Source organism: Vombatus ursinus, unplaced genomic scaffold, assembly GCF_900497805.2.
Source record: "Vombatus ursinus unplaced genomic scaffold, bare-nosed wombat genome assembly UNPS02010461.1, whole genome shotgun sequence".
Lineage (NCBI taxonomy): Eukaryota > Metazoa > Chordata > Mammalia > Diprotodontia > Vombatidae > Vombatus > Vombatus ursinus.
In genome coordinates this window covers 8,933,484-8,956,189 of record NW_020950239.1, presented here as the reverse complement: position 1 = coordinate 8,956,189, position 22,706 = coordinate 8,933,484, and the positions used below count along the sequence as shown (strand labels likewise).

Sequence of the window (22,706 nt, the reverse complement as noted above, 5' to 3'; positions counted from 1 at the left end):
CCGCTCCCGGGAACCCTCCCGCCTCGATTCCCGCTGCTCGGCCGGCCCCTTCCACCGGCTGCACCGAGCGCCCCGTGAGAGCCGCCGCGGCCCCGGGGGCGTCATGGCCTTCAACTTCGGGGCTCCCGCGGGCGGCACGGCCACGGCCGCCACCGCCGCCGCCCCCGCGGGTGAGTCTGGAGGGCTGGGGAGATCCGCCGGGGACCCCTCCCTCCGGCCGCGGGGCCTCGCGTGGGCGGGAGGGGACCCGCGAGGGCCGGCGGGGCGGGGACGGGCCGGGTCCCGGCGGGGTCTTCAGCGAAGGGATTCACGGCCCCCCAGCCCCGACTCCGACGTCCCGGGGGGGAGGAGGAGGGGGAGGGGGGACCCCCGCTTCTTCGCCCCCCCCCGGCCCTGCCCCCCGCGGTGCCTTACGCCGGGGTTGGCGTGCGAGCATTTATGCGGCGCCTGCTGTGTGCCGGGCACGGGACGCAGCACTGAGGCAGCGCCTGCTGGATGCGGCGGGCCGCCCCCGGGGAGCCCCCAGTCTGATCTCGCCCCGATGACTGACTCTCGTAACGCTCACTGTGCTTTCTTTCTTTCTTTCTTTCTTCTCCTCTCTTCCCCCCCCCCCCCCCGCCGTCAGGATTTGGGGGGCTGGACGCTGCCAGCTCCACCAGCAGTGGGTTTAATTTTGGGGGTTTCGGCTTAGCCGCCAACCCTGCGGTGAACTTTAATATTGGGAGTTTCGGTGTTTCCACCAGCGCCGCGGCCCCCTTCAGTTTTGGTAACCCTCTGGCCAGCGCAGGTAGAGAGCCCCCCGTCACCCCGCGGATGGTCAAGCAGGACTCCAAAAATGGGCGCAGTTCCGACCCGGGCTTGGCCGGTGGGGGGGTGGGCCCCGATTCCGCGTCCGTCTGCGGGTGTGCCCGCAGCGGGGAGAGGGGGTGATGACCTAAATCGTGGCCCCGGTGACGTCACCCTCTGAAATGTGCACGCTGTTCCCGGGATTCTTGGACTCCTGCAGCCGTCCCTCACCTCGCCTCCATCCGTCCCCCGGAGTGCCATCCGCTCCTTGTCATCCGTGTTGCGGCGGTTCTAGCTGCTTTCTCAGAAGCAGCAAATCTCATACAAACGGCGAGAGGGCCACTCTGCTGTAGTGCCCTTTATGGATGCTCTAAAGGTTTGCCTGCCCCTCTCACTCATCGTTTGAGTTCAGTAGGCAGGAATTTGGTTTAGTCACCAAAAGGCACCACGTTCTCCTAAACGCTGGCGAGTTGGCTTAGCATTCTCTTGGTGTCTTGACAGGTGCTGCTGCCGATTCCAATGTGAAACTGTGGTTTTAAGACTTTTTTTTTAATTGGCAAAAGGAGATGCACAAGTATTTGTACTTCTATAGATTTTTTCTTCGAAAAATCTTTTAGCTCAGCTGCCTGTGTATGAATTAATTATTCCATGCTTTTAGGTGATTCTTAATTGGTCACTTAATGTCCATTGCCAATTTTTTTTCCTACTGAGGATTTACTTTCAGAAATATTTTTGCTGCTTGAAACTGATTTTTGGACAATTCTTTAAATTCTTTTGTGAATCCAATGTTGTATAGACTCCATGTTCAAGCCTTCACGTGCTTAACTTTGAGCAGAGATGTGAAAATTTATATAAAACTTCTTAGGATACAATAATCATGCGTTGTCTTCTTCCTGTAGTATTTTATTAAACTACAAAGTACTTGCATTCTTTTGAATTCCATTTAACAAATATTTATTAAGCATCTGCTCTGTACCAGGCACTGTGCTGGGTGCTGGGGATTCAAAGATGAAGAAAACAGTCTGTGCCCTCAAGGGGCATACAATCTGATACTACTTTAATACTCTTTTACATGTCATTACTGCGTAAAATTAACAGTAGAGGAAAATGGAGTTTTGTGTTTGATTTGTGCTTCTGAATAGAGCTACGACTCAGCAAAAATAAATGAGTGTTTATTTTGGATTATTTTATAAAATAATTCAATGTTTATTTAAAAAAACACTGGCATTTCCATTTTTATTGATTGCAGTTCATGTATTAAATCACATCAATATCATATTTGTAGAATACTTCACTATTTTTTTTTTTTTACCATTGATAAGTTTCTACTTGTGATTTTATAAACTGTAAATTAACTATTCAGCTTCTTTTATACTCTGGTAAGTATGTGAAGTGCACCCTCAATTAATGATAAATTGTGCCCAACTGATGACTTTAATTTGGTACGTTTGGAAATAATACTTTACTCTGAACTTCAGAGTATGTTGTGGAGCTTTGCAGAACAGGATGATATGTTTACTGAGATGGAGGTCTCTGGCCAAGTATATCTTACTGAATTTTTTTTTTTAAAGTGTGGATCTAAAGCAAGTAAGGATTAGGCTACATACATTAATATTTTATGAGATTGTAAACATCTAAAATACGGGCAGGATTTTTTAACCTTTTTGGTGTCTTGGTCCCTGCCTTGGATAATTAGTGAAGCCTATGGACCTCTTCTCAGAGAGAGAGAGAGAGAGAGAGAGAGAGAGAGAGTGTGTGTGTGTGTGTGTGTGTGTGTGTGTGTGTACATCTGTATGTCTGTGTATAGATGTAGATATGTAATATGCATGAGATTATTTTTTAAAAAAACATTATACTGAAATATAGCTTTCAGGGCATTTTTATAAAATAAGTTTCCCAATGTGAAGCTGAGAATAGAGCCACTATTTAACCAAGAAAGCACACTAACCCTGATGTTTCCGTGTCCTTTTTTTGTGATGTGCTAGGTACGTTTGGAGGGTTTGGGACGACCACCACAACAGCGAGTTCTGCATTCAGCTTTTCTGCTCCCAGTAACACAGGCACAAGTGGTAAGAGCCCAGACGGGATAGAATTAATCACAGAACTAAACAGCATTGATACGGGCTAGTTGGGCAATTGCATTTTTTGGTAATGCTTTTGTAAACCCAATTTTTTCTTCAAAGGTCTCTTTGGTGCTACTCAGAACAAAGGTTTTGGGTTTGGTACTACTGGTTTTGGCACCACTACAGGAACCGGTACTGGTTTGGGAACCGGGCTAGGATTTGGGACATTCAATACACAGCCGACTCAAAGTAGTAAGTATGAGAAGTTTGTTGCATTCCTTAAAAGTTCACGTGAGTTACTATGTTTTTTATGTTTCTGAGGAATCAGAATTTAATCATGAACCATTTGGTCATTTCACATTTTTCATCATGGTGTGACCTTCTGTCATAGAACTTGATATACTCACGTTATGCACCTTTCACTGGGCCTTCCTCATCGTCAGCACATCTTGTCTTCCCCCTTGGTTGATTGCCCTTCTCACTCTGCACGTGTCAGAGCCTTTGCTTCTCTCCCGAGCCTTCCTCACCACCTGCTCCTCCACCTTGCCCCTTCCTTTGCTAAAGGCTCTCTCTTTTCCCTGTCTCTTCTCCATAGACCCCCTTGGGGCCATCTTCCCCTCTGCTTTCCCCGTTCTCTGACCAAGGAGCGGCCCTTCTCCCTGCCCCAGCCAGCACTTGTGCACGTACGTGCCCGCGATCCCCTGCCCCGTCTGGTCCTGCCGATGGCACCTTCAGTCATCCCCTCGCCTCTCAAATCCTCCGCCTCTTCTTTTCACCTGGGTCCTTCGGTGCTGCCCTCAAATGTGCCCAAGCCTCCTCCGTCCTTAAAGCTGCACCTTACTATCTCTCCTCCCTCTCCCAGCCAGACTCATTCAGAAAGCCATCTACACTCGCTGAGCCTGCTCCTCTCAATCCTTGGAGTCCTCAGCCCTTGCCAGTGGAGTTTCCAACCTCCACCCTCAATTAAAACTGATCTCTAAATCGCCAGTTCCGACGCTCTTTTTTCTGTCCTGGTCCTTCTCCACCTCTCTATGGCATTGGTTAGTGTTGACCACAGTCTCCTCCTGGGTGCTGTCCTTTCCAGGTGTTTGTCAGGTGACTCATTACCTCACCGAGATTATTTTAAAGGCTTCCTAATTCGTTTTGAGAGATTTGAAAGTCGGCCCCAGCCCCCCACCCCCAACACTCAAGTCCATCCTAAATACTGCTGCCCAAGCAGTTTTTTTGTACCCAGATCTGACCATATGAGTCCCCTACTTCACCAACCAGTGCTTCCTTTTGCCTTTAGGATAAAATGTGAACTCCTCCGCTTACTTTGAAAATCGGCACAAGCTGACCCAGACCCATCTTTCTGGCCTCCTTAGATGTCACTCTCCTCTCACGCTCTTCAGTCCAGCTGGGCGGGCCTTCTCTCTGTCTCTCACGCACGGCCTTGGTGGTGGCCATCCCCTCTTCAGACGTTCTGCTTCCTCCCCTCGGCCTCACGGAAAGAATCCCCCCTTCTTGCATGATGCGTGCTAAGTACCGCCTTGTACATGAAGGCTCTGCTGAGCCCTCAGCTGCTGGTGCCCGCCTGCCTTGACTTCCTGGTGTTTATTTGTATTTGTACTTTTTACATTTTTATCCTCTGTGTGTGATTTATATGGGTAATTCTTTTCTCTCACATTAAAATGTAAACTTCTCGAGAATCAGGATTGTTTCATTCTTTGTCTTTGTGCCTCTAGTGCTTGGCACATGGGTAGGTTCCGAATATGCTTGTCAGTTGCTTGAAAAGTAATAATTTACTAGGGATAAAAGACCTGTTACAGTTACTACATTTTCCCAGTCAGTAGCACCAGGATCACAGAATCGCAGTTTTGAGGATTGTTTATCCTAAGGATTCCTTCAGATGTTTCCTGCTATTTTTGCACCCTTTCCTCACTCTTCTCCCCCAATAATGAAATGGATTTCCAAGCTGCAGAGAGGAGAGGAATAGTAGTGTATCTTCCTTCATTTCTTGAAATGATGGGTTTTCAGTTATCTTTGTATGTCATAGTGTATAATATGATCTGATATATTGGTTGATGGAATTTTTTTGCACTGAAATTCATTGAAGTTGTGGCATGTTTTTATCACAAAGGTCTTCCGTTGTTCTCAAGACAGATAATAGAAATTGATCCCAAAAGACAAGTTTAATCTTACCTGTATAACTAGATGTGAAAAATATTGCCTTAGGGTAGTACTCCACTGCGCTATAATATGACTTAGTATTAAGTGTTCTCTTCCGCTGTGAGTAAGATCATATCCCTTGAAATAATTACACGTGATAGAGCCTGGTAGAACAAAGTCTGGCAGTCCTCTGAGGGCAGTACATTTTTACAGAAGTTTTGATTCATAACCAGAAGTGATGTATTTGAAAAGGTATTTAATGCAGCAAATCAAAACAGTCTAAATATCATTTGTGGTGATCTTTAAAGGCCATGACTCAGTCTTTCCATTTCCTATGGAAGAATCAACTCCAGAAGAGACTACAGTCTATGTCTTGCTGTAGATATGCTGATAACTATGACCTTTGTTAACCTCTGGATGTATTAAGCTTTAAGTAAAAAATATTACGGAATCTTACATATTGTAAAATAAATTTGAGGACAGCAAAACAGAACCCCCTAAAATATCAGAATGGAATAATACTGATTAGCAGCAAAGCTTTCGGAACTGGATCTGATCATCTGTTGTCTGAGGGTTTCATATGATCCATTTCCTGACTTCTCAGTATTGGAACCAATGGGAATTTGGTCCCGGAGCCCTTTGGTCCTCAGAACAAGCGTTCTGACTTGCTACAGCTTATAAAGTGCCTTACAGACGTGCTATTATCAGAGTCTCTTTTGCAGGCCAGAAAACCGAGGCTTGGCAAAGTTAAGGGACTTAGTCATGTAGCTAATCCATATTGGAGGCAGGGTGTGAATCCAGAGTTTCCTGATTCCCGGTCCAGCACTCTATCCATTTGGAATTATTAAAAGTATTTATTCAGCTGAGGTTGTTAATGGACGATAATAGAGTTATTAAAGGACAAATGCCATTAGAACCTTTTGTTCTGCGTCTCCCTTGATACAGGCAAGAGTAACCTCCCCATCTCTTCCTCAGCTTTAGGTGGCCTCTTCAGTCAGCCTGCCCAACCCCCTGTCCAGTCTAACCAGCTGATCAATACAGCAAGTGCTCTTTCTGCCCCAACACTACTGGGAGACGAGAGAGATGCGATTTTGGCGAAATGGAATCAGCTCCAGGCCTTCTGGGGAACGGGCAAAGGCTACTTCAACAATAACATTCCACCTGTGGAGTTCACCCAGGAAAATCCCTTCTGTAGATTTAAGGTATGATGCTGATCTTTTTCAACAGCAAATAGGAGATAAGTTTATTGCGCTGTTTAGAGCAGGCCTGCACCACCCGTGGCACGCCAGGCACGCCAACGGGTTTCGGGCGGCCCGAGAAAAACGTGGAGGAAATCCTTCGGCAGCCACAGGTGGTGCAGGCCTGGTTTAGGGCAACTACCTCTTTCTCTGAAGACTAAAATGTTGCATTTCAGTGTGTGAAAGTGAAGTTGAGTGCCTTTTATTTAGTGATCTGAATATGGTATACTAGAATGCGCATGTAGAGTATTTCGAATGTTTTGCTAAACATACCTGGCCTGTATATCTGTTATCCTAACAGAAGAGTCGCTGGTTTAAAGTGGACACTGTCAGTCTTAGAATTAATTGACTTGGCCAGACTTTTGCCAATTGGCCGCCATGGCATAGAGCCGCTTATCTCCTTAGTGCTCCGTACACGGGACTGCCAGGGCCGTCCCGGCAGAGAGGGCAGAGTCATGTTGACGCCAGCTGCATTTGGTCGGTGATCTTTGTAGTGTGACGGCGCTCCGCCTGCAGCTTGTGCCTCGTCCCCCTCGGGAGGCCTGGCGGGAAAGGCCCCTCATGTGGAAGGAGAGCCGGATGCCCCAGCTCAGAGCATTGCCACGCGGGCTTCAGGGTGGACACAGGCACGTACGGCGGCATCAAGCCATACAGACCTTAACATCAAGAAGCTCACAGTCTGCAAGCAGCTAGTTGATTCAGCGGATAGAGCCCTGGCCCTGGAGTCAGGAAGACCCAAGTTCAAATCCGGCCTCAGACACAAGCCGTGTGACCCTGGGCAAGTCACTTCACCCCGATTGCCTCACACACACACACACACACACAAAAATAAAAAAACCCCAAATGGGGTCATGAAGAGTCAGACACAACTATGATGACTCAGCAACAACACACTGTCCTGGTTGTGGTAGAACCAGAGATGGATTCACGCTGTGGACACAGAGCTGACCCAGAAGGCGCTCTAGAACATATGGGGAGGAGGGCAGCTAGGCGGCGCGGTGACAGAGCACCGGCCCTGGAGTCAGGAGGACCTGAGTTCGGATCCGGCCTCAGACGCTTGTCACTTACTAGCTGTGTGACCCTGGGCAAGTCACTCAACCCTGATTGCCTCGCCGAAAGCAAAGAATTTGGTACAGTTCCTGGAACGTAGTAGGTGCTTAATAAATGCTGATTCTTCCTACCAGCGACGGTCTGGTGTGTGTACAGAGGAGCATAATATAAGGTAGGTTGTTATGAAGACAAAGGAAAGATTGAGAAAAAATGCATCCTGGGAATATTAGAGGCAGTTTTAAGGGCGAGGGAAGGGAATGAGCATTTATAGGCAATTCATCATTTGCAGAGTTGAGCTAAACATCTCTTATTTTTACATCAAAACCACTGACGTGTTAATTTTAAAAAATTCTGTTCTTCTCACTTATTCTCATAAAATGGAGAAGTGGGTATGCTGGAGCATTTAAGTGACTGGCCTGGGATCTGTAGTTTATCTTTCTGTATCCCACTTTTCTGTGCTGTCTTTCCACAGGCGGTGGGTTACAGCTGCATGCCCAACAATAAGGATGAAGATGGCCTGGTGGTTTTAATTTTCAACAGGAAGGAAGCAGACATCCGAAGCCAGCAACAACAGCTAATAGAATCCTTCCATAAAATTTTGGGAGGAAACCAGACCCTTACTGTCAATGTAGAAGGCGTGAAAACGTTGCCAGATGACCAGTACGTATACACCGTCTCGTTGTTCAGACATACTTGGCGATAATGTAGCAGCCTCATTCTGTTTCGTATGTGTTGTTCCCATGCCTCATACACTGTTCCCTTCCTGAAACGTATTTAAAATCACAGAATATTTTGTCTTTGTTTCAGTATTTATTTGCTGTTTATGGAATGCTTACATTTATTTTTCTCTTGGTTCTGAATTTCTTTACTTGCTTAAAACTGTTGATCTTAATTGCATTTAGTTAACTATCCACTTAGAGGAGAAAACATTCAGCATGCTATTGTGTCCATTAAGTGTTAGAAAAATTTCGTGAAATGTTAGGAGGTGGAATTGTGAACTGCTTGGGTATACAATCGTAATAATAAGTAATAACTGATGTTAAGGCTTTCAAATTTACTAAAATCTCATTTGAGCCTTACCACAACTCTATGAAGTAAGAACTATCAGTATTGGCATCTTCATTGTGTAGATAATAAAACTGAACTGGCTCATTTAGTTAGGGTAAGTGTTGGGAGAGAAGAGCCCAGGTTGGCCTGATCCTAAGTAGGTGCTCTCCTGCGATCTAGTTTCTTAATGAGAAATTAATTCTAAGATTTTTTTTATGAGGAATTGTTTCCAAGAAGATAATAAGCTTAAATGGTTGGGTAAAAAGTTTTGTTAAATTGACTTCATCTCAGTTCAGCCAATAGAGAGAAGTGAAGTGACTCCTGGTTACCAAGAGCTGTCCAAGGTGCTAGGGGAGGAATGAAGTTTACACATAGCACCCCTTGGGTCTTGGAGGGACACCAGAGATCTACCCAGTTAATGTGACTGCTTATTAAGTACATTAGAAGGCACCAAGCCAGTTGCTCTGTGAGGCTGAGAATGTCATTTTTGCTGGGGGATTGTGAAAGGTTTCTAGGAGGGAGAGACCATTGGATTTGCATTTTAAAGGATGGGTAGGAAAATGAGGGGAGAAGAGGGAAGGAAAGGAAAGAAAGCGTGTTTGCCTAGAGCCTGGACTATGTCCAGAGGAGTAAGATGAAGTCAGACTGAGAGGTGGTATGAGGGCACTTTGTGAAGGGCCTTGGATGCCAGGCAAAGAAGCTTCGATTTTATTTGATCATCATTAAAGAGCAAAATGGGATCAGATTTGTGGACAGAAGGAAGATGAGTCTGGTAAGGGTATGAAGGGTAGCAGAAGGAATGGAACGTTGGCTTAGCTGAGGCAGGTAGAAATGACTTTATTGGAATTGGTTTTTAGTAGTTAGCTGTGTAAATTACCTGGTTCATCCATGCAGATTGGCCGTTTCTTGCTTTTGCACTGGCCATCCCTCGTGCCTCCTCACCTCTCTTCATCTAAGATTGAGCTTAAACATCACCTTCTACACGAAGCCTTTCCTTTAATTAACTTTATTCATATTTATTCTATCCTTAAACATGTACTTGTCACCTCCATTAGAATAGAAGTTTCTTGAGTAGAGATTGATTCATTCTTTATATTTGTATCTCTCCCACTCTTGGGATCTAGTAGGTGCTTAATTAATAATTATTGATTGACTGTTACACTGTTAAAAGTTGGAGGGTTTTAATAAAGAACTTTTCATACCGTTCATAAAATTTCAAAAGTAACTTTAAATCATTTTGATAGCACAATGGAAAGTTAAAAGTTTTCTTATTTAAGGTTTAATAAAAGCCTAATATTATTCTGTACTGTAGCTGTCATTTCTGATACTAATTACATATATATCCTTTTCTAAAATCAGATATTTGCATTTATATCTACTGCTGGAAAATACAAGCTTGATATCATCTTATCTGAAATTCCTTTTCAGGACAGAAGTTGTTATATATGTTGTTGAACGTTCTCCAAATGGCACATCACGCCGAGTTCCAGCTACGACGCTATATGCCCATTTTGAACAAGCGAATATCAAAACTTCGTTACAGCAACTTGGAGTTACCCTTTCTATGACTAGAACAGAGCTCTCCCCCGCCCAGATCAAGCAGCTTTTACAGAATCCTCCTGCTGGTATGTACTACAGGGTTAAGATCTGATCAAATTATGGACTAAACAAAAACATCTATACAGAGTTTTCTGCAGAAATGCTGAAGATCACCCGTGACATGTTTGTCTCAGCTGAAGGTTTTTGGAGGATGTTAAAAAATTGAAACTGTTTTGTCCATTGCAGTTTTTAATGTTTCTGAGTTTGATCAAGAAATTTAAAGGGTTGACATTTATTTTGCTGTTTCACTTACACAAAATTGACATAATATTATTAACTAGTTAATAACCATTAACTAAGTAGTTTGTATTATTTAGTGTTATTAAAATTTATCGTGAAAGTTAAAGCAATAGAAATGGGCGTTTTCTACCATACACATCCATTACAGCTAATTGAAACATTTTTGTAAAGAACAACCACCGGAGAAGTGCCTACTATGTATTAACAAGCTTTGTCTTAAGTCTGCATGTGGCTACAAAGATGAATAAGATACAGTACTTGACCTTAAGGACTTAGTCTTGGGGAAGCATGGGGAACGAGGAGATAAGATGTTTTTACAAATAAACATAAAAATAGAAAGTAAAAGTGCACAGGAAAGTGTTAAGAAAAGTCAAAACAAGTTGGAAGACCGCTTCTTGCTGGGAACAGTCACAGAGGATATCATGGAGGAGGAGGCATCCCAGTTTAGCAGGCAGAGTTTGAGAAAGGGCTGACATGTTTGGGGTGTGTGACATATGGTGAGGGGCATGGGCATCGGGGTATCTGAGTAAAGCCGTTTTGGCCGAGCCATGGGGTGAATTAAAGGAAGTAACGTGATGTAAGTCTGAAAAGGTAGGTTGGACCCAGGTGATTATAGAGGGTCTTAAAATCCACGCTAAGGCCTGAGTGTTATTCAGTAGGCAGCTGGAAGCCATTGAAGGTCTTTTGAACAGCAAAGGGATACATCCATAGCGGTGTGATAGAAAAATGATCCTGGCAGTGGTGTGTGCGTAAAGGAAGAAGGGGACCATGAAGCTCTTGCAGGTAGTTCAGGCTGTAAGGAACGAGGATCGGTGGCTGTGGGAGAGAAAAAGGCAGAGGCAGGTATAAAGCACAATAGAATTAATGTATCATTACTAAGTGGTCATATAAATGATTCCCAGGTTTCAGTCCCACATGACTGGGAAAGTAAGGATGCCATTAACAGAGATAGGAATGAGGAAGCGCAGAAAGAACGATGAACACACATATATGGATATATGGTGCTCACACCCACACCCACCCTGTGCCTGAAGTCAAAGGGAGTGTTGAGGGCTTGATGATCCGCTGGGTCAGACGTTGGGAAAAGTCTAGAGGGGATCAGGATAGAAAAAACATGCCTGTTGTGATCGTTGGCTACTTTTTGAAATAACTGCTTAGTTAAAGTGATGGGAATTACAAAGGGTTGAAGGTGGAGAGAACGTGAAGAAAGCAGTTGTAAACTACTCTTTCTGAAAGTATAGAAGAGACAGTGAGGAGCACTGGGATAGTAACCAGAGGGCCTGGCGTGGTCAAGCAGAATTTATTTTAGAACAGGGATACCGAAACATTTTTGTAGGGAGAGTCCGAGCCAGTGATAAGGTGAGATTGATGGCGTGATGGAGGATGGGAATGGACCAGGGTTCTAGAGACCGAAAGGGGTGACGTCCAGAGCTTGGGTTTGCCTGTCCTCACCCATCCTTCCTCCTACCCCTTGCCTAGGCTAAACCACCATTCTCTTTCATGTCCTCCAGGGTCTTCCTTTCATTCGTGGAGTGAAAAGAATATTATCTTTTGGTTGACATCAGCAGACCAAACCATGTCTAGGGGAGGGCAGCCAGCACTGAGAAGGAAATTTGCCACATGTGGTTGAAGGAACTTGCAGTGTTTCTCCTCATGAGAGGACGTAGGGAAATGAGGGTGAGGAGGTCTCTTGATCCTTGAATAGAGGCGTGATTGCATCCGTTCAGGACTGGCCTCCACGTTGCCCATCACAGCCCATCCGTGCCTGTCGATCTTGTGTGGGTCTAATCCCTGTCTTCCCAGAGGGATCCATCCAATGGGCCGGAGGTTTTCCTTGCTTTTTCCTGACATTTGAGGTCCCAGTGGAGCACTTTGGGTGGACACCTGTCATCCATCGTTCTGTCCGTATGACCGGCTCATCTAGACGTTTCCATGATGACTCATGCACTTCTTCTTTGGATATATGGTGCTCATACCCACACCCACCCTGTGCCTTTCCATTGCCCTCGGTGATAAGTCATTTTTAAATCTTTGGAGACATTTGTGTTTCATGCCTTATTGCCAAAAAGCAATACCAGCAAACTATTAATATTGTAAAGCTTGTACTTTCATAGGAAACTTGAGGTCAAATCAAGGAGCTTTACAGTTTCCTGAAGGTAGCCCATCTTGCTTGCTTTCTTTAGGCTAGACCATTTGTACTCTTTGTCTCAGATATGTATCTATGTATCTGTATAGATATATAGAATTTTTGTGTGTGTATATATATGTGTATATATACACACACACACACACACACACACACACACACACACACACACTCTCTCTCTCTCTCTCTATAGGGTGTCCATCCAAATGCATTTTGAAATCTGAACAGTAGATGTTCTTCATCCGCTTGGTCTTTCCTGTGTGGATGGTTAGGCCAAATTCCTTTGAGTGATTAAAAATCCTTCAGAGAGGGCTCCGCAGTGATCTGGAGCTTTGTGCATTCAGTCCAACATCAGAAAAGTGGAGCAAGTGGAGGACCTCATGATCCACGGGGAAAACTTTTTCAGTTTGTCGTCTGCTGGATCTCTTCCATCCCCGTGTGCGAATAATTCTGGCGGCATACATCTCCTTGTCCCACCCCTTGTTGTCACTCGTGTCTGACTCTTTGTGACCCCATTTGGGGTTTTCTTGGCAAAGTTACTGGAGGGGTTTGCCATTTCTGTCTAACTTACTTTGCAGATTAGGAAACTGAGCATACAGGGTGAAGTGACTTGCTCAGGGCCACACAGCCAGGTTTGAACTTGGGTCTTCCTGACTCCAGGCCCAGCTCTCTATCCACTGAGCCACCAAGCTGCTTCCTGTCATTTATCTCTTACCTGATGTTTATTGTCAGAGGATTGCTGAACAGGATTATTTCTGTTGATCTTGAGATTTTTCTTCAAATATTTGGGTGTTGTTATATAGAAGAAAGATTAGAGTTATTCTGCTTGGCTCCAGAGGATAAAAATGGAACCAATGTTTAGAAACTATAGATGATGAATTTTCACTTAAAATAAGAAAATAAGTAGAGCTATCCACAAAAATCGACGGGCTTATTCCAGAGGGATTACGTTATCAAACTCTGAAGGTATTTAATGCAGAGATGAAGGGTTTACTTGTCGGGGATTTTGTGCTTCAGGTAAAAGGTTGGACGAGAGGACCTCTGAAGTCCCTTCCAACCCTGGGGAGGCCAGTTCTATAGAGAACACAATAAGCCAAGCCAGGCCAAGGCATCTGTGAGCCTGTGGTGAGGGTCCCATCCTTTCCAGGCTCGCCGCACTCTAAGACAGAGTATGTGGCTGTGCTAAGGCCTGTGTGCCATGCAGAGGCATTAAAGATGTGTAATTGCTTGGATAGCCTAAATTAGATTGCCTGCTATCTTGGGGAGTGGTGGGGATGGAGAGAGAAAAATTTGGAACTCAAAATCTTATAAAAGATGGATGTTAAAAGCTACATTTACATGTAATTGGAAAAAAGATACTATTTACCAGAAAATGTGTATTTGTAATGAAATATTCAGTTGAACCCTTTCTTGTGTTCCTTCACATCCCGTGTGCCCCTTCCTACCTACCTTGCCTATTTATAGTTTTTTGAACTGAATACCCTAGAACAGGAAATGCTTTATTCTATAATTAGTAATAGATTTAACATTTTCAGAGACCTGCCTACCTTTTGTGTTTTCCCTAAGTTTATTCTCTAAAACTCTGGTTGCTAATATTTTACTCCCAAACTTAGAACTTCTGACACATAGTCAGACTCTTTTGAATTTTTTGCCGTTCTGAATTTTTATGCATCATGTTGTGTTGTGAGTTGTGTTGTGAATTTTGTGGTGAAATACGAATTTTAATAGAACTTCGTAGTGATCCTTTACGACACAGAAAAATAAAAATGCTTTTTACGATCAATTTTTTCTTTATTTTCCCATTATGGTCTTTTTGAAAAAAAATGCATCACTGTAGGCTTATTCTTTATTTAATATACTTGTCAGAAGTAATATATTCAGAAAGATTTCTGAATATGTTAAAAACATAATAAATATATAAATATACTACAAATATAATAAAAATACCTTTTTTTATTCTATGGTAGGTGTTGATCCAATTATCTGGGAACAGGCCAAAGTGGATAATCCTGATTCTGAAAAGTAAGTCTTTCTTGATGGTAATAATTAATTTGATGGTATTAATAGTGCTTGCTACTATGAAGCAGGATAGAGTCCAAGAAAGTGTTAATGAGTGAAATTTATTTTCAATGGGGTTGGTAAAATTTATTCTCATGAATGTTTGATTTTTGGAGCTCAGGAGGCAATCTGGTATGGGGGAAGAATATCAGACTTGGGAGTTAGGAAATCTAGGCTCTAGTCCCAGAGCTGCCGCTGACTAATGGTGTGACCTTGGGTAAGTAAAATGGAGTTGGACCAAGGTCCCTGACCTCTCCGAAATTCTTTTGTTCTAATAAAATCAGCATGGTGTAATGGCTGGAGTTGGCCTTTCAGTCTGGGAGACATGGGTTCAAGTCCTGTCTCCGACACATGATAGTATGCATACTCAGCGCCCCAGGGAGTTTCCCTGTGTGAGGCCAAAGGTTGTTGATCTGGGTTGGTAAAGGGATTTTCCTCACCAGAGGTTCCTCAGAGCGCTGAAATCACAGGTCTCAATCAGCACCCTTCGAAGCTCCAAGGGAAATCAGCAAGTGTATTAGGCATGAGATTGTGACGATAAATACCATCTTATCTGGTAAAGACCTTTACGTTGTTGGTCGTTTATAAGTGTCTGCGTGGAAATTAAACACCTTGTTTCTGTAGGCTAATTCCTGTGCCGATGGTGGGTTTCAAAGAACTGCTCCGAAGACTGAAGGTCCAGGATCAGATGACTAAGCAGCATCAGACCAGATTAGATGTAAGCACTTAGGTTTTCATCCCCTGGTACGGGGAGGGGTACCACGAAGTCGTAGAGAAACGGGATTCCTGTCATTGTACACGCCCTACCATGTCATGGTAAGGCTGAAAGTCTCAGGAAGGGTAATACACTATGCATTTATCAAGGAGTAATTGTAGCTTTTCACTGTTGCTTCCTTTGTAGCACACAGGTGTGTGAGAACACGAAATCGTCCAATTATTTTATGAATTTAGAATTGACATTTCTTTGACTAGCACGGAAATACTTTGAACGTGATCCTCTAAATGCCAGCTGTTGTAACAATGGAAGCAGCTTGATTAATTGGTCACTTCTGATTCCAGGAAGATAGTGCACACTTTATCATGAAACTTCACATATTAAAACAGTTGCTTTGTACCTCCTGTAGTGAGTGTTGTCATGAATGTTGCTTGTGATAGGATTAATGAAGAACAAGAAAAATTTTAACAATATTTTGAATGGTTAGATCTGCTTCAGAGCACTTTACTTCCCTCATTTGATAGAATCACAGAGACTTGGAGATGAAACAGAGCTTAGAGGCTCGTCTAACCCAACGTCCCACTGAGCAGAGGAGCCCTCTCTAGCAGCTGACACACAGTCACCTGGTGTGGGCTCAGTGTGATGGGGACGTCTTCACTTCATAGTGAACCCTGCAGTGCCTTCCTCTCCGTAGCTTCTGTGCATTTTGTGCTTGTTCGGCTCCTTGAAACAGTGAGAGAATTAGCCCCTCTCATGTGTGATTACAGCTTCATTTCCACATGGGTCCCTTCCTCCTCCTCTGCCCAGGGAGCCTTTCCTCGTAACAAGGACAAAACACAAAAGTTCACCCAGGCCGTCACGCCTGCAGGACTCCACCCTGAGGTTCCTGCCTCGTCAGTGACACGTCCGTGGGCCAGACTCGGCCCCTGGAATGACAGACAGGGTGTTCTTTGCATTTCCTGGTTGTCGTGTGTGTGTGTTGTTTCCTGCTTTTGCGTCCTTGGGTCACAGCAGCTCGGGCTCATCTTCCCGGGGCTCTCTTGACTTCTTCCTCTGCGCTCCTTACTGGTGCAGTAACCTCTGTGTAGTCCCAATCAGAGAGCGCTTAGTTTGTGGCTACCACCAGAAATACTTGTGTAAACATTCTGGTTTGTATGGGACTTTTCCCCTCACTTTGACCTCCGGGATCAAATTCTGATCGCTTTTTTAAAGCACGTTTTTCCAGAGTGGTGTCCCCAGTTCGTGGTTGCGCCAACAGTATACTAAAGTGCTCATTGAAGACAGTTGTTCCTCTCCATGAACTCCAGTTGGTTGTGGGGAGGGTGCCCTAAATCTGCCTCTTTGCCCCCCTGGGAGGCTGCAAGGTCACCTCCCCCTCTCTGAACCTCCCAAGCTTGCTGGTTGTGTTAGTGGGGAGTTCAGTGGGCCTGCCACAGGCCCCTGGTGGGAAGGACGACTGCTTCTGGTCTGTCTCTACCATGATCACTTAAAAGGCAGTTCCTGAGTTTCTAGTTTGATGTGATTCTGGGTTTCCTAACAAAGATTTTAAAAAAGGTGGAAAAAAAAAAAAGTTCTGCAAATCCAACCAACAGATGCGTCATTTGTGAGAGCACGTTTATACGGTATCCCAAACTAACTCAAAATCGCCTTCACATACCACAAGGAAGGGAAGGCAGCACACGCACTTCCCCATGCTATGGATTGTTCTTTGTTGTTAGAACGAGACAGTGGCATGGCTCTTTCTAACCTAACATTGTCTGCAGGCTGGATGTGGCATGGTTCTATACAGAGGAGCTAGCCTTCTTCACCAGTTTAATGCACCCCTGTCTCCACAGAACCTCATCTTCCTTGGAGTGATCAGGGGCCAGGTGAACCTCGGCTATCTCACTTGCTAGACTTGTGGCATTTTAGTATCTAATAAATTGTGGTGTCCAGCACTACTGCGGTTTTGACAATTTAAAAGTGAATCAAAGTACCATTGTAATAATTGTACTTTTTTTTTTTATTCATAGATTATATCTGAAGATATCAGTGAGTTACAGAAGAATCAGACCACCACTTTGGCTAAAATAGCGCAATATAAGAGGAAACTCATGGAGCTTTCCCATAGGACCTTGCAGGTAACAGAACAACAAGGAGTCGCTTTCAGGGCTGTTCAAATCCAGTTATCTGATTGAAAGACGATTCCAGCGTCCTTTTCTTTAAAAAATGAAAAGGCCCGTTCCAAGTAGACGTACGTGAAAGGCTTGTCTGTACCCTTTCCGTCACATTTGGTGCGTTTTAGTTTATAGAAAGGAGAAGACCCAAAGCTTGGCCAGAGGAAGGGATGTGCTCATCCGTGGCCCAGACACCTGTCACCAGCAGGAGACGGCACCGGCGGTGACGGCCGCTGCTCGAACTCTGCTCGCTGCTTTCTTTTCCTCTTGTTAACTCTGCTGATCTTTTTGGTTTCTCTCTTCCTCTTACTTGTTTGTTTCTCCTTTGCTTTTGTCTTAGAAACTCAGCCCCCGGCAGAGGGCATTCTTGGTCTAGTGAGGGCCATCTGAACGTTGACCGCCATTATTACTGTTGCTCTCGTGGCTTGTGGGAGCACAGGAGTCAGAACTATCAGAGACTCGAGAGGTCATCTTGTCTAACGCCTGCCCGAGGCCAGATTGGTGAAGGTCAGCCGTCACCCAGGCAATAAGTAGGACTGATCTGAACTTAGCTTCTTGTAGCTATAAAGCAACAAAGATTAATGTGGACTTTAAAAAAAAAAAACAACTAAATTCTAGGATATTAGAATGGGGATCACCCCTTAAAACTTGAAGGAAGTTTTAGGACAAATTAAAATTCCTTCTTCACACTTTAGGTACTATTTTAAATGAATGTCTGTAGACTTTTATTATATGGAACATACATATTTATCAGCCTAAGAGATAACATATCTGTATACACACAGTCACGTTAGCAATGGTGTAAGGAAGTGCTTAGGGTATTAGTTAGACTTGGAATCCTGAAGAGCAGGGTTCAGATTCAGCCTCAGACATTCAATAGCTGTGTGACCTTGGGCAGGTAAGTCATTTTAACTTCCTTTGGACTCAGTTTCCTCCGCTATAAAATAGGCATCATAATACCTACCTCCCAGGATTGTTACGAAGATCAGATAAGATAATGGATGTCCAGTGCTTTGCAAAGTCCATGGTGCTGTTTGTAAGCGTGAGCTGCTGCTGCTGCTGCTGTTCTAGTCAGAGAGCCTGGCTGCAGATGCTGCCTCTGCCGCTGATTGGGACCTTGGGAAGATCACTTCCCCTCGGCAGAATGGGAGGGTTGTCTGTCCGGTAGCCTCTTCGGTCCCTTCTGGCTTTAAATCTAGGATTCCATGAATTAGCCTAAAGCGAGGCACGAAGAGCTCGCGTGCCCCCGGCTGAGACTTAACGCCAGGCTGGATGAACCGCTGACCTACACCAGCTGGACGTTTGTGTACCTGAGCCGAGTAAGACGGTCACTTACTCAAGTCCAACAACTTTTCCAAACATCTTCATTCCGGGCAATTCAGATTTTGATTAAGGGAAGCTAATTTGGATTTGAGATAGTCTAACATGAAAGCGGCTTTTTTTTTTTAATTTTCCAGGTTTTCAGATATGCTCCTCCCCCCACCCCCTCACGTGCCAGTGGATTTTTTTTGTAATAGAGGAAAAGAACAAAGTACAGTTTAACACAGAGGTGACATTCTCCGGGGCACAACGGAAGAGGAAAAAGGCCTTCTCACTAGTCACGTGTCCCTCCTGTTGTAGGTCCTGATTAAGCAGGAAATCCAGAGGAAGAGCGGCTATGCCATCCAGGCTGATGAGGAGCAGCTGCGAGTGCAGCTTGATACCATTCAGTGTGAACTCAATGCACCTACACAGTTCAAGGTAAGCGAGGCCCGGCGCTCGCACAGGACCGGGACCTAAGCAGGCCCGTCTGAGAAAGTTCACGTGGAAGGAAGCTTCCGAGGAAGGGCCGGCTCCACGCTCTCATCTCGGCAGACGGAGAGGCTGCTTCTTGAGAACTTCCACGGTGGAATAAACACTGGCCCAAGCACAGGCAGACTCCGGAAGTTAGACTGTTTCCAGCTTCACCGTGACCCTAAGTCAGTGGTGCTTTTCAGTAGCTGGAGAGATTTCTATTGCTTTTGAGGGGGAGCCTTACCAATGAATGTTGTGTGGGCCAGACCACATACAGACGCGGCCATTTTGTGCCTTTCTGTTCTCAGGGTCGCCTGAATGAGTTGATGTCCCAGATCAGGATGCAGAATCACTTTGGAGCTGTGAAATCTGAAGAGCGGTATTACGTAGATGCGGATCTTCTGCGGGAAATCAAGCAGGTGAGTGTTGCACCGGACATGGATGGAAGACGACTTGATTAGCACGAAGGTCTGAGTTCTGTTGTTACTTCCATCAGGACGGGACAGATTGTCTCGCTCCCCTTTTTTCCCCTCCACTATTGTTTTGAAAGCATATTCTAAAAATCCATAGGGAGGGGCAGCTAGGTGGGGCAGTGGATGGTCAGGAGGACCTGAGATCAAATCTGGCATCAGACCAAACACTTGACACTTACTAGCTGTGTGACTCTGGGCAAGTCCCAGTTGCCTCCCCCCCGCCCCCCCCCAAAAAATAATAAACCAAAAAACCTGTAGGGAAGGGTAAAAAAACTTACAGGGCAGCTAGTGGCACAGTAGATAAGAGTGCCAGGCCTGGAGGCAGGAAGACCGGAGTTCAGATCCTGCCTCAGACACTTCCTAGTTGTGTGATCCTGGACAAGTCACTTAACCCTGTTTGTTTTAGTTTCTTCATCTGTAAAATGAGCTGGAGAAGGAAATGGCAAACCAGTCCAATATCTTTGCCAAGAAAACCCCAAATAAAGAGTTGGGGACAACTGAAAAATGACTCAACAATAATAACAAAAAACCTTAGCTAATAAATGTTCTTTGTAGGAAACTTGAATTTTAGGCCATCTAGGTCAGAGGTATCAAATTTGGGGGCCACGTGCTCCCCACTCAGCCTGAGCCAGATTAAAATGTAATTGGGAAATGTTTTAACAAAAGTTAAAGATGCAATACAACATGAATGATGTTAATTTGTGGTTTTCTAAGTCAATGTGTAGCCTGTGGGATCCATTTCTATTTGAGTTTGACCCCACTGATCCATGTGTTTTTGAAGATGCTTATAAAACAGGTGTCAGGTAATAGTTTGTTAAGCGGCTGACAAAGTTTTGCTGTCTGGCTGTCAAGCCTGATGATTTCTGTTCTTTGGGGGCTGTCAGACTAAACATTTGCAGTAGAGTACAGTGTGACCAGCTCTGGCAGTTAGTTGGGCACAGTGGGCACTGTCACTTAAAAACTAAACAATTAGCTGTCTTTTATTGGTCGGCATTTCTAGTTGGTATGTCTGCCACAGAAGGCTGTGAATGCTACAAGCAAAGGAAACGGTGTTCAGGACAGAGGCCATCTCTGTTTATCATCCCTTAGTGGCATAAATGAGAGGCCAGAAGACCTGACTGTTAGTTTGACCCCCCTGCCTATGCTGTAGGCGGCATAGCCCTGGGCCAGTCAGAGCCTCAGATGTAGACCAGCTGCCTGATGTGTGCTGGTCTAATAGGAAGTGAATGCGATGAAATCATTTGTCTAGACAGATAATCAAGGTATGGATACACAGGAATGATCCCGTGCCTTTTCTAACACAGATTTCCTCTCTCTTCTTCAACCGTTCTAGCATTTGAAACAACAGCAGGAAGGCCTCAGCCACTTGATTAGCATCATCAAAGATGATCTGGAGGACATCAAGTTGATAGAACACGGGTTGAATGAGAATGTCCACATCAGAGGAGGCGTCTTCAGCTGACGCTGCACAGCCTTCTGTCTGTCGGGTGTGGGAATTGACAAGTTATTGACAAATTATTGTTTATAAATTTTGAAATAGCATAGCTATCTCAACGGCTTTTCAAATTTGACCTTTGAAAGGTTTGTACCTAAAAACTATTTACTTTAAAATGAAGAAAGGTTCTAATTACCAATAAGATATGTACTATTGTACATTTTACAACAACATTGTTGAAAAATCAGTGTTTGAAGATTAATCTCCATTGAGCCTTTACTATGCTTTTTCACAGCCAATAAAAATATGAAAACAAGTGAATTTTGCAATACAAAATAACTGAAGGATAACCAGGCTGTTGCAAATCTGTACGTTGTAGAGTAAATGTGTGTCAGTTTTTCTATTTGTGTATGCCATCTTTGGGAAGAGTGAAGAAAAATCTGAAGAGTTCTTAGTCATTGGTGTTTTCTTTTGGGGACTACAAGGGTTTGAAAGCTATTTTTATATGGTTTTACTTATTTGCAAAATGAGCCCAAGCCCTTGAACAAGAATTACTTGTCTATTTGACAACATTGTCCTTTATTTTTTTTTCCTTTTTATTTCTGTAAAAGATGGAAACTTCTTATAAATAAATTCTTGCTTTGTGATAACTTTAATATAATACTGTCTGGTATTTGTTTATTTGGATACTGATATGTGAACATTTATATTCTACAAAAATTGTTTGATCTTGTATCATTATTATTATTTATTTGTGTACCTGGCTCTAATTTTTGTATAAGCCCCAAGTTTGTTTTTTTTTTTAAGGCAGTTGGGGTTAAGTGACTTGCCCAGGGTCACACAGCTAGTACGTGTCAAGTGTTTGGTCTGGCTCCGGATTTGAACTCAGGTCCTCCTGACTTTAGGGCCAGTGCTCTATCCACTGCGCCACCTAGCCCAAATTTTCTAAGATCACAAAGGGAAGCAGTATTTTGGGTGCTTTTCTTAACGTTGAAGCTGGCAATACCAAACCGAATATGGAGGATGTTGTTAAAATCTTATACCATGATAAATTAAAAATGGATACATGACCTAAATATTAAAGGTCATACCATAAAAAAATGAGCAGCAGTTCACATGCCTTTCATAGGTCTGGGCAGGAGATGAAAATTGTTTACGGTAGAGGCAATTTCAAAAGATAAAACGACTTAGATTATATGAAATTGAAAAACTTTTGCATAAAATTAATGCATCTGGAGTAAGAGAAGCAGTCCACTGGGGAAAAAGTTATTTGTAGCAAATGTCTCTGATGATGGATATCTATAGAAATATGTAAGACCAAAAGCCATCTCCCGCCAGAGAAATGGTCAAAGGATATCAATAATCAGTTCAATAGAATTAAAAATCATTAGCCTTATGAAAGAATGCCCCAAATCATCGTTATGGGAAATGTAAATCGGGGCAGCTAGGTGGCGCAGTGGATAGAGCACCAGCCCTGAAGTTAGGAGGACCTGAGTTCAAATCCAGCCTCAGACCAAACATTTGACACTTAATAGCTGTGTGACCCTGGGCTAGTCACTTAACCCCAACTGCCTAAAAAAAAAAAATGTAAATCAAAAAACATCTTTGAGGTTTCCTAGAGATGACAAAAGATGAAACAGTTAATATGCAAAGAGATGCCGTCGTGCATGTTGGTGGAGCTGTGAATCGACTCCATGATTCTGGGAAGCAATCTGAGATTATGCAAACAAATTGGCTACAGAAGACTAGTGTTGTTTGGCCCAGAGTGAATGTCCCCAA

The 22,706-nt window shown here is 44.0% G+C and overlaps 1 protein-coding gene across 1 annotated transcript; it reads left to right on the top strand.

Annotated features, from left to right (window-relative positions):
- The first annotated feature begins 103 nt into the window (after window positions 1–103).
- On the top strand, window positions 104–21,588 carry NUP54 (nucleoporin 54). The gene is made up of 12 exons (XM_027854628.1): window positions 104–170; window positions 2,772–2,855; window positions 2,970–3,101; window positions 5,973–6,199; window positions 7,758–7,945; window positions 9,761–9,957; window positions 14,285–14,339; window positions 15,000–15,093; window positions 17,103–17,210; window positions 18,867–18,986; window positions 19,328–19,438; window positions 20,826–21,588. Exons 1-12 carry the CDS (start codon window positions 104–106, stop codon window positions 20,952–20,954), a joined length of 1,512 nt encoding a protein of 503 aa, XP_027710429.1. The 3' UTR covers window positions 20,955–21,588.
- The last annotated feature ends 1,118 nt before the right edge of the window (window positions 21,589–22,706 follow it).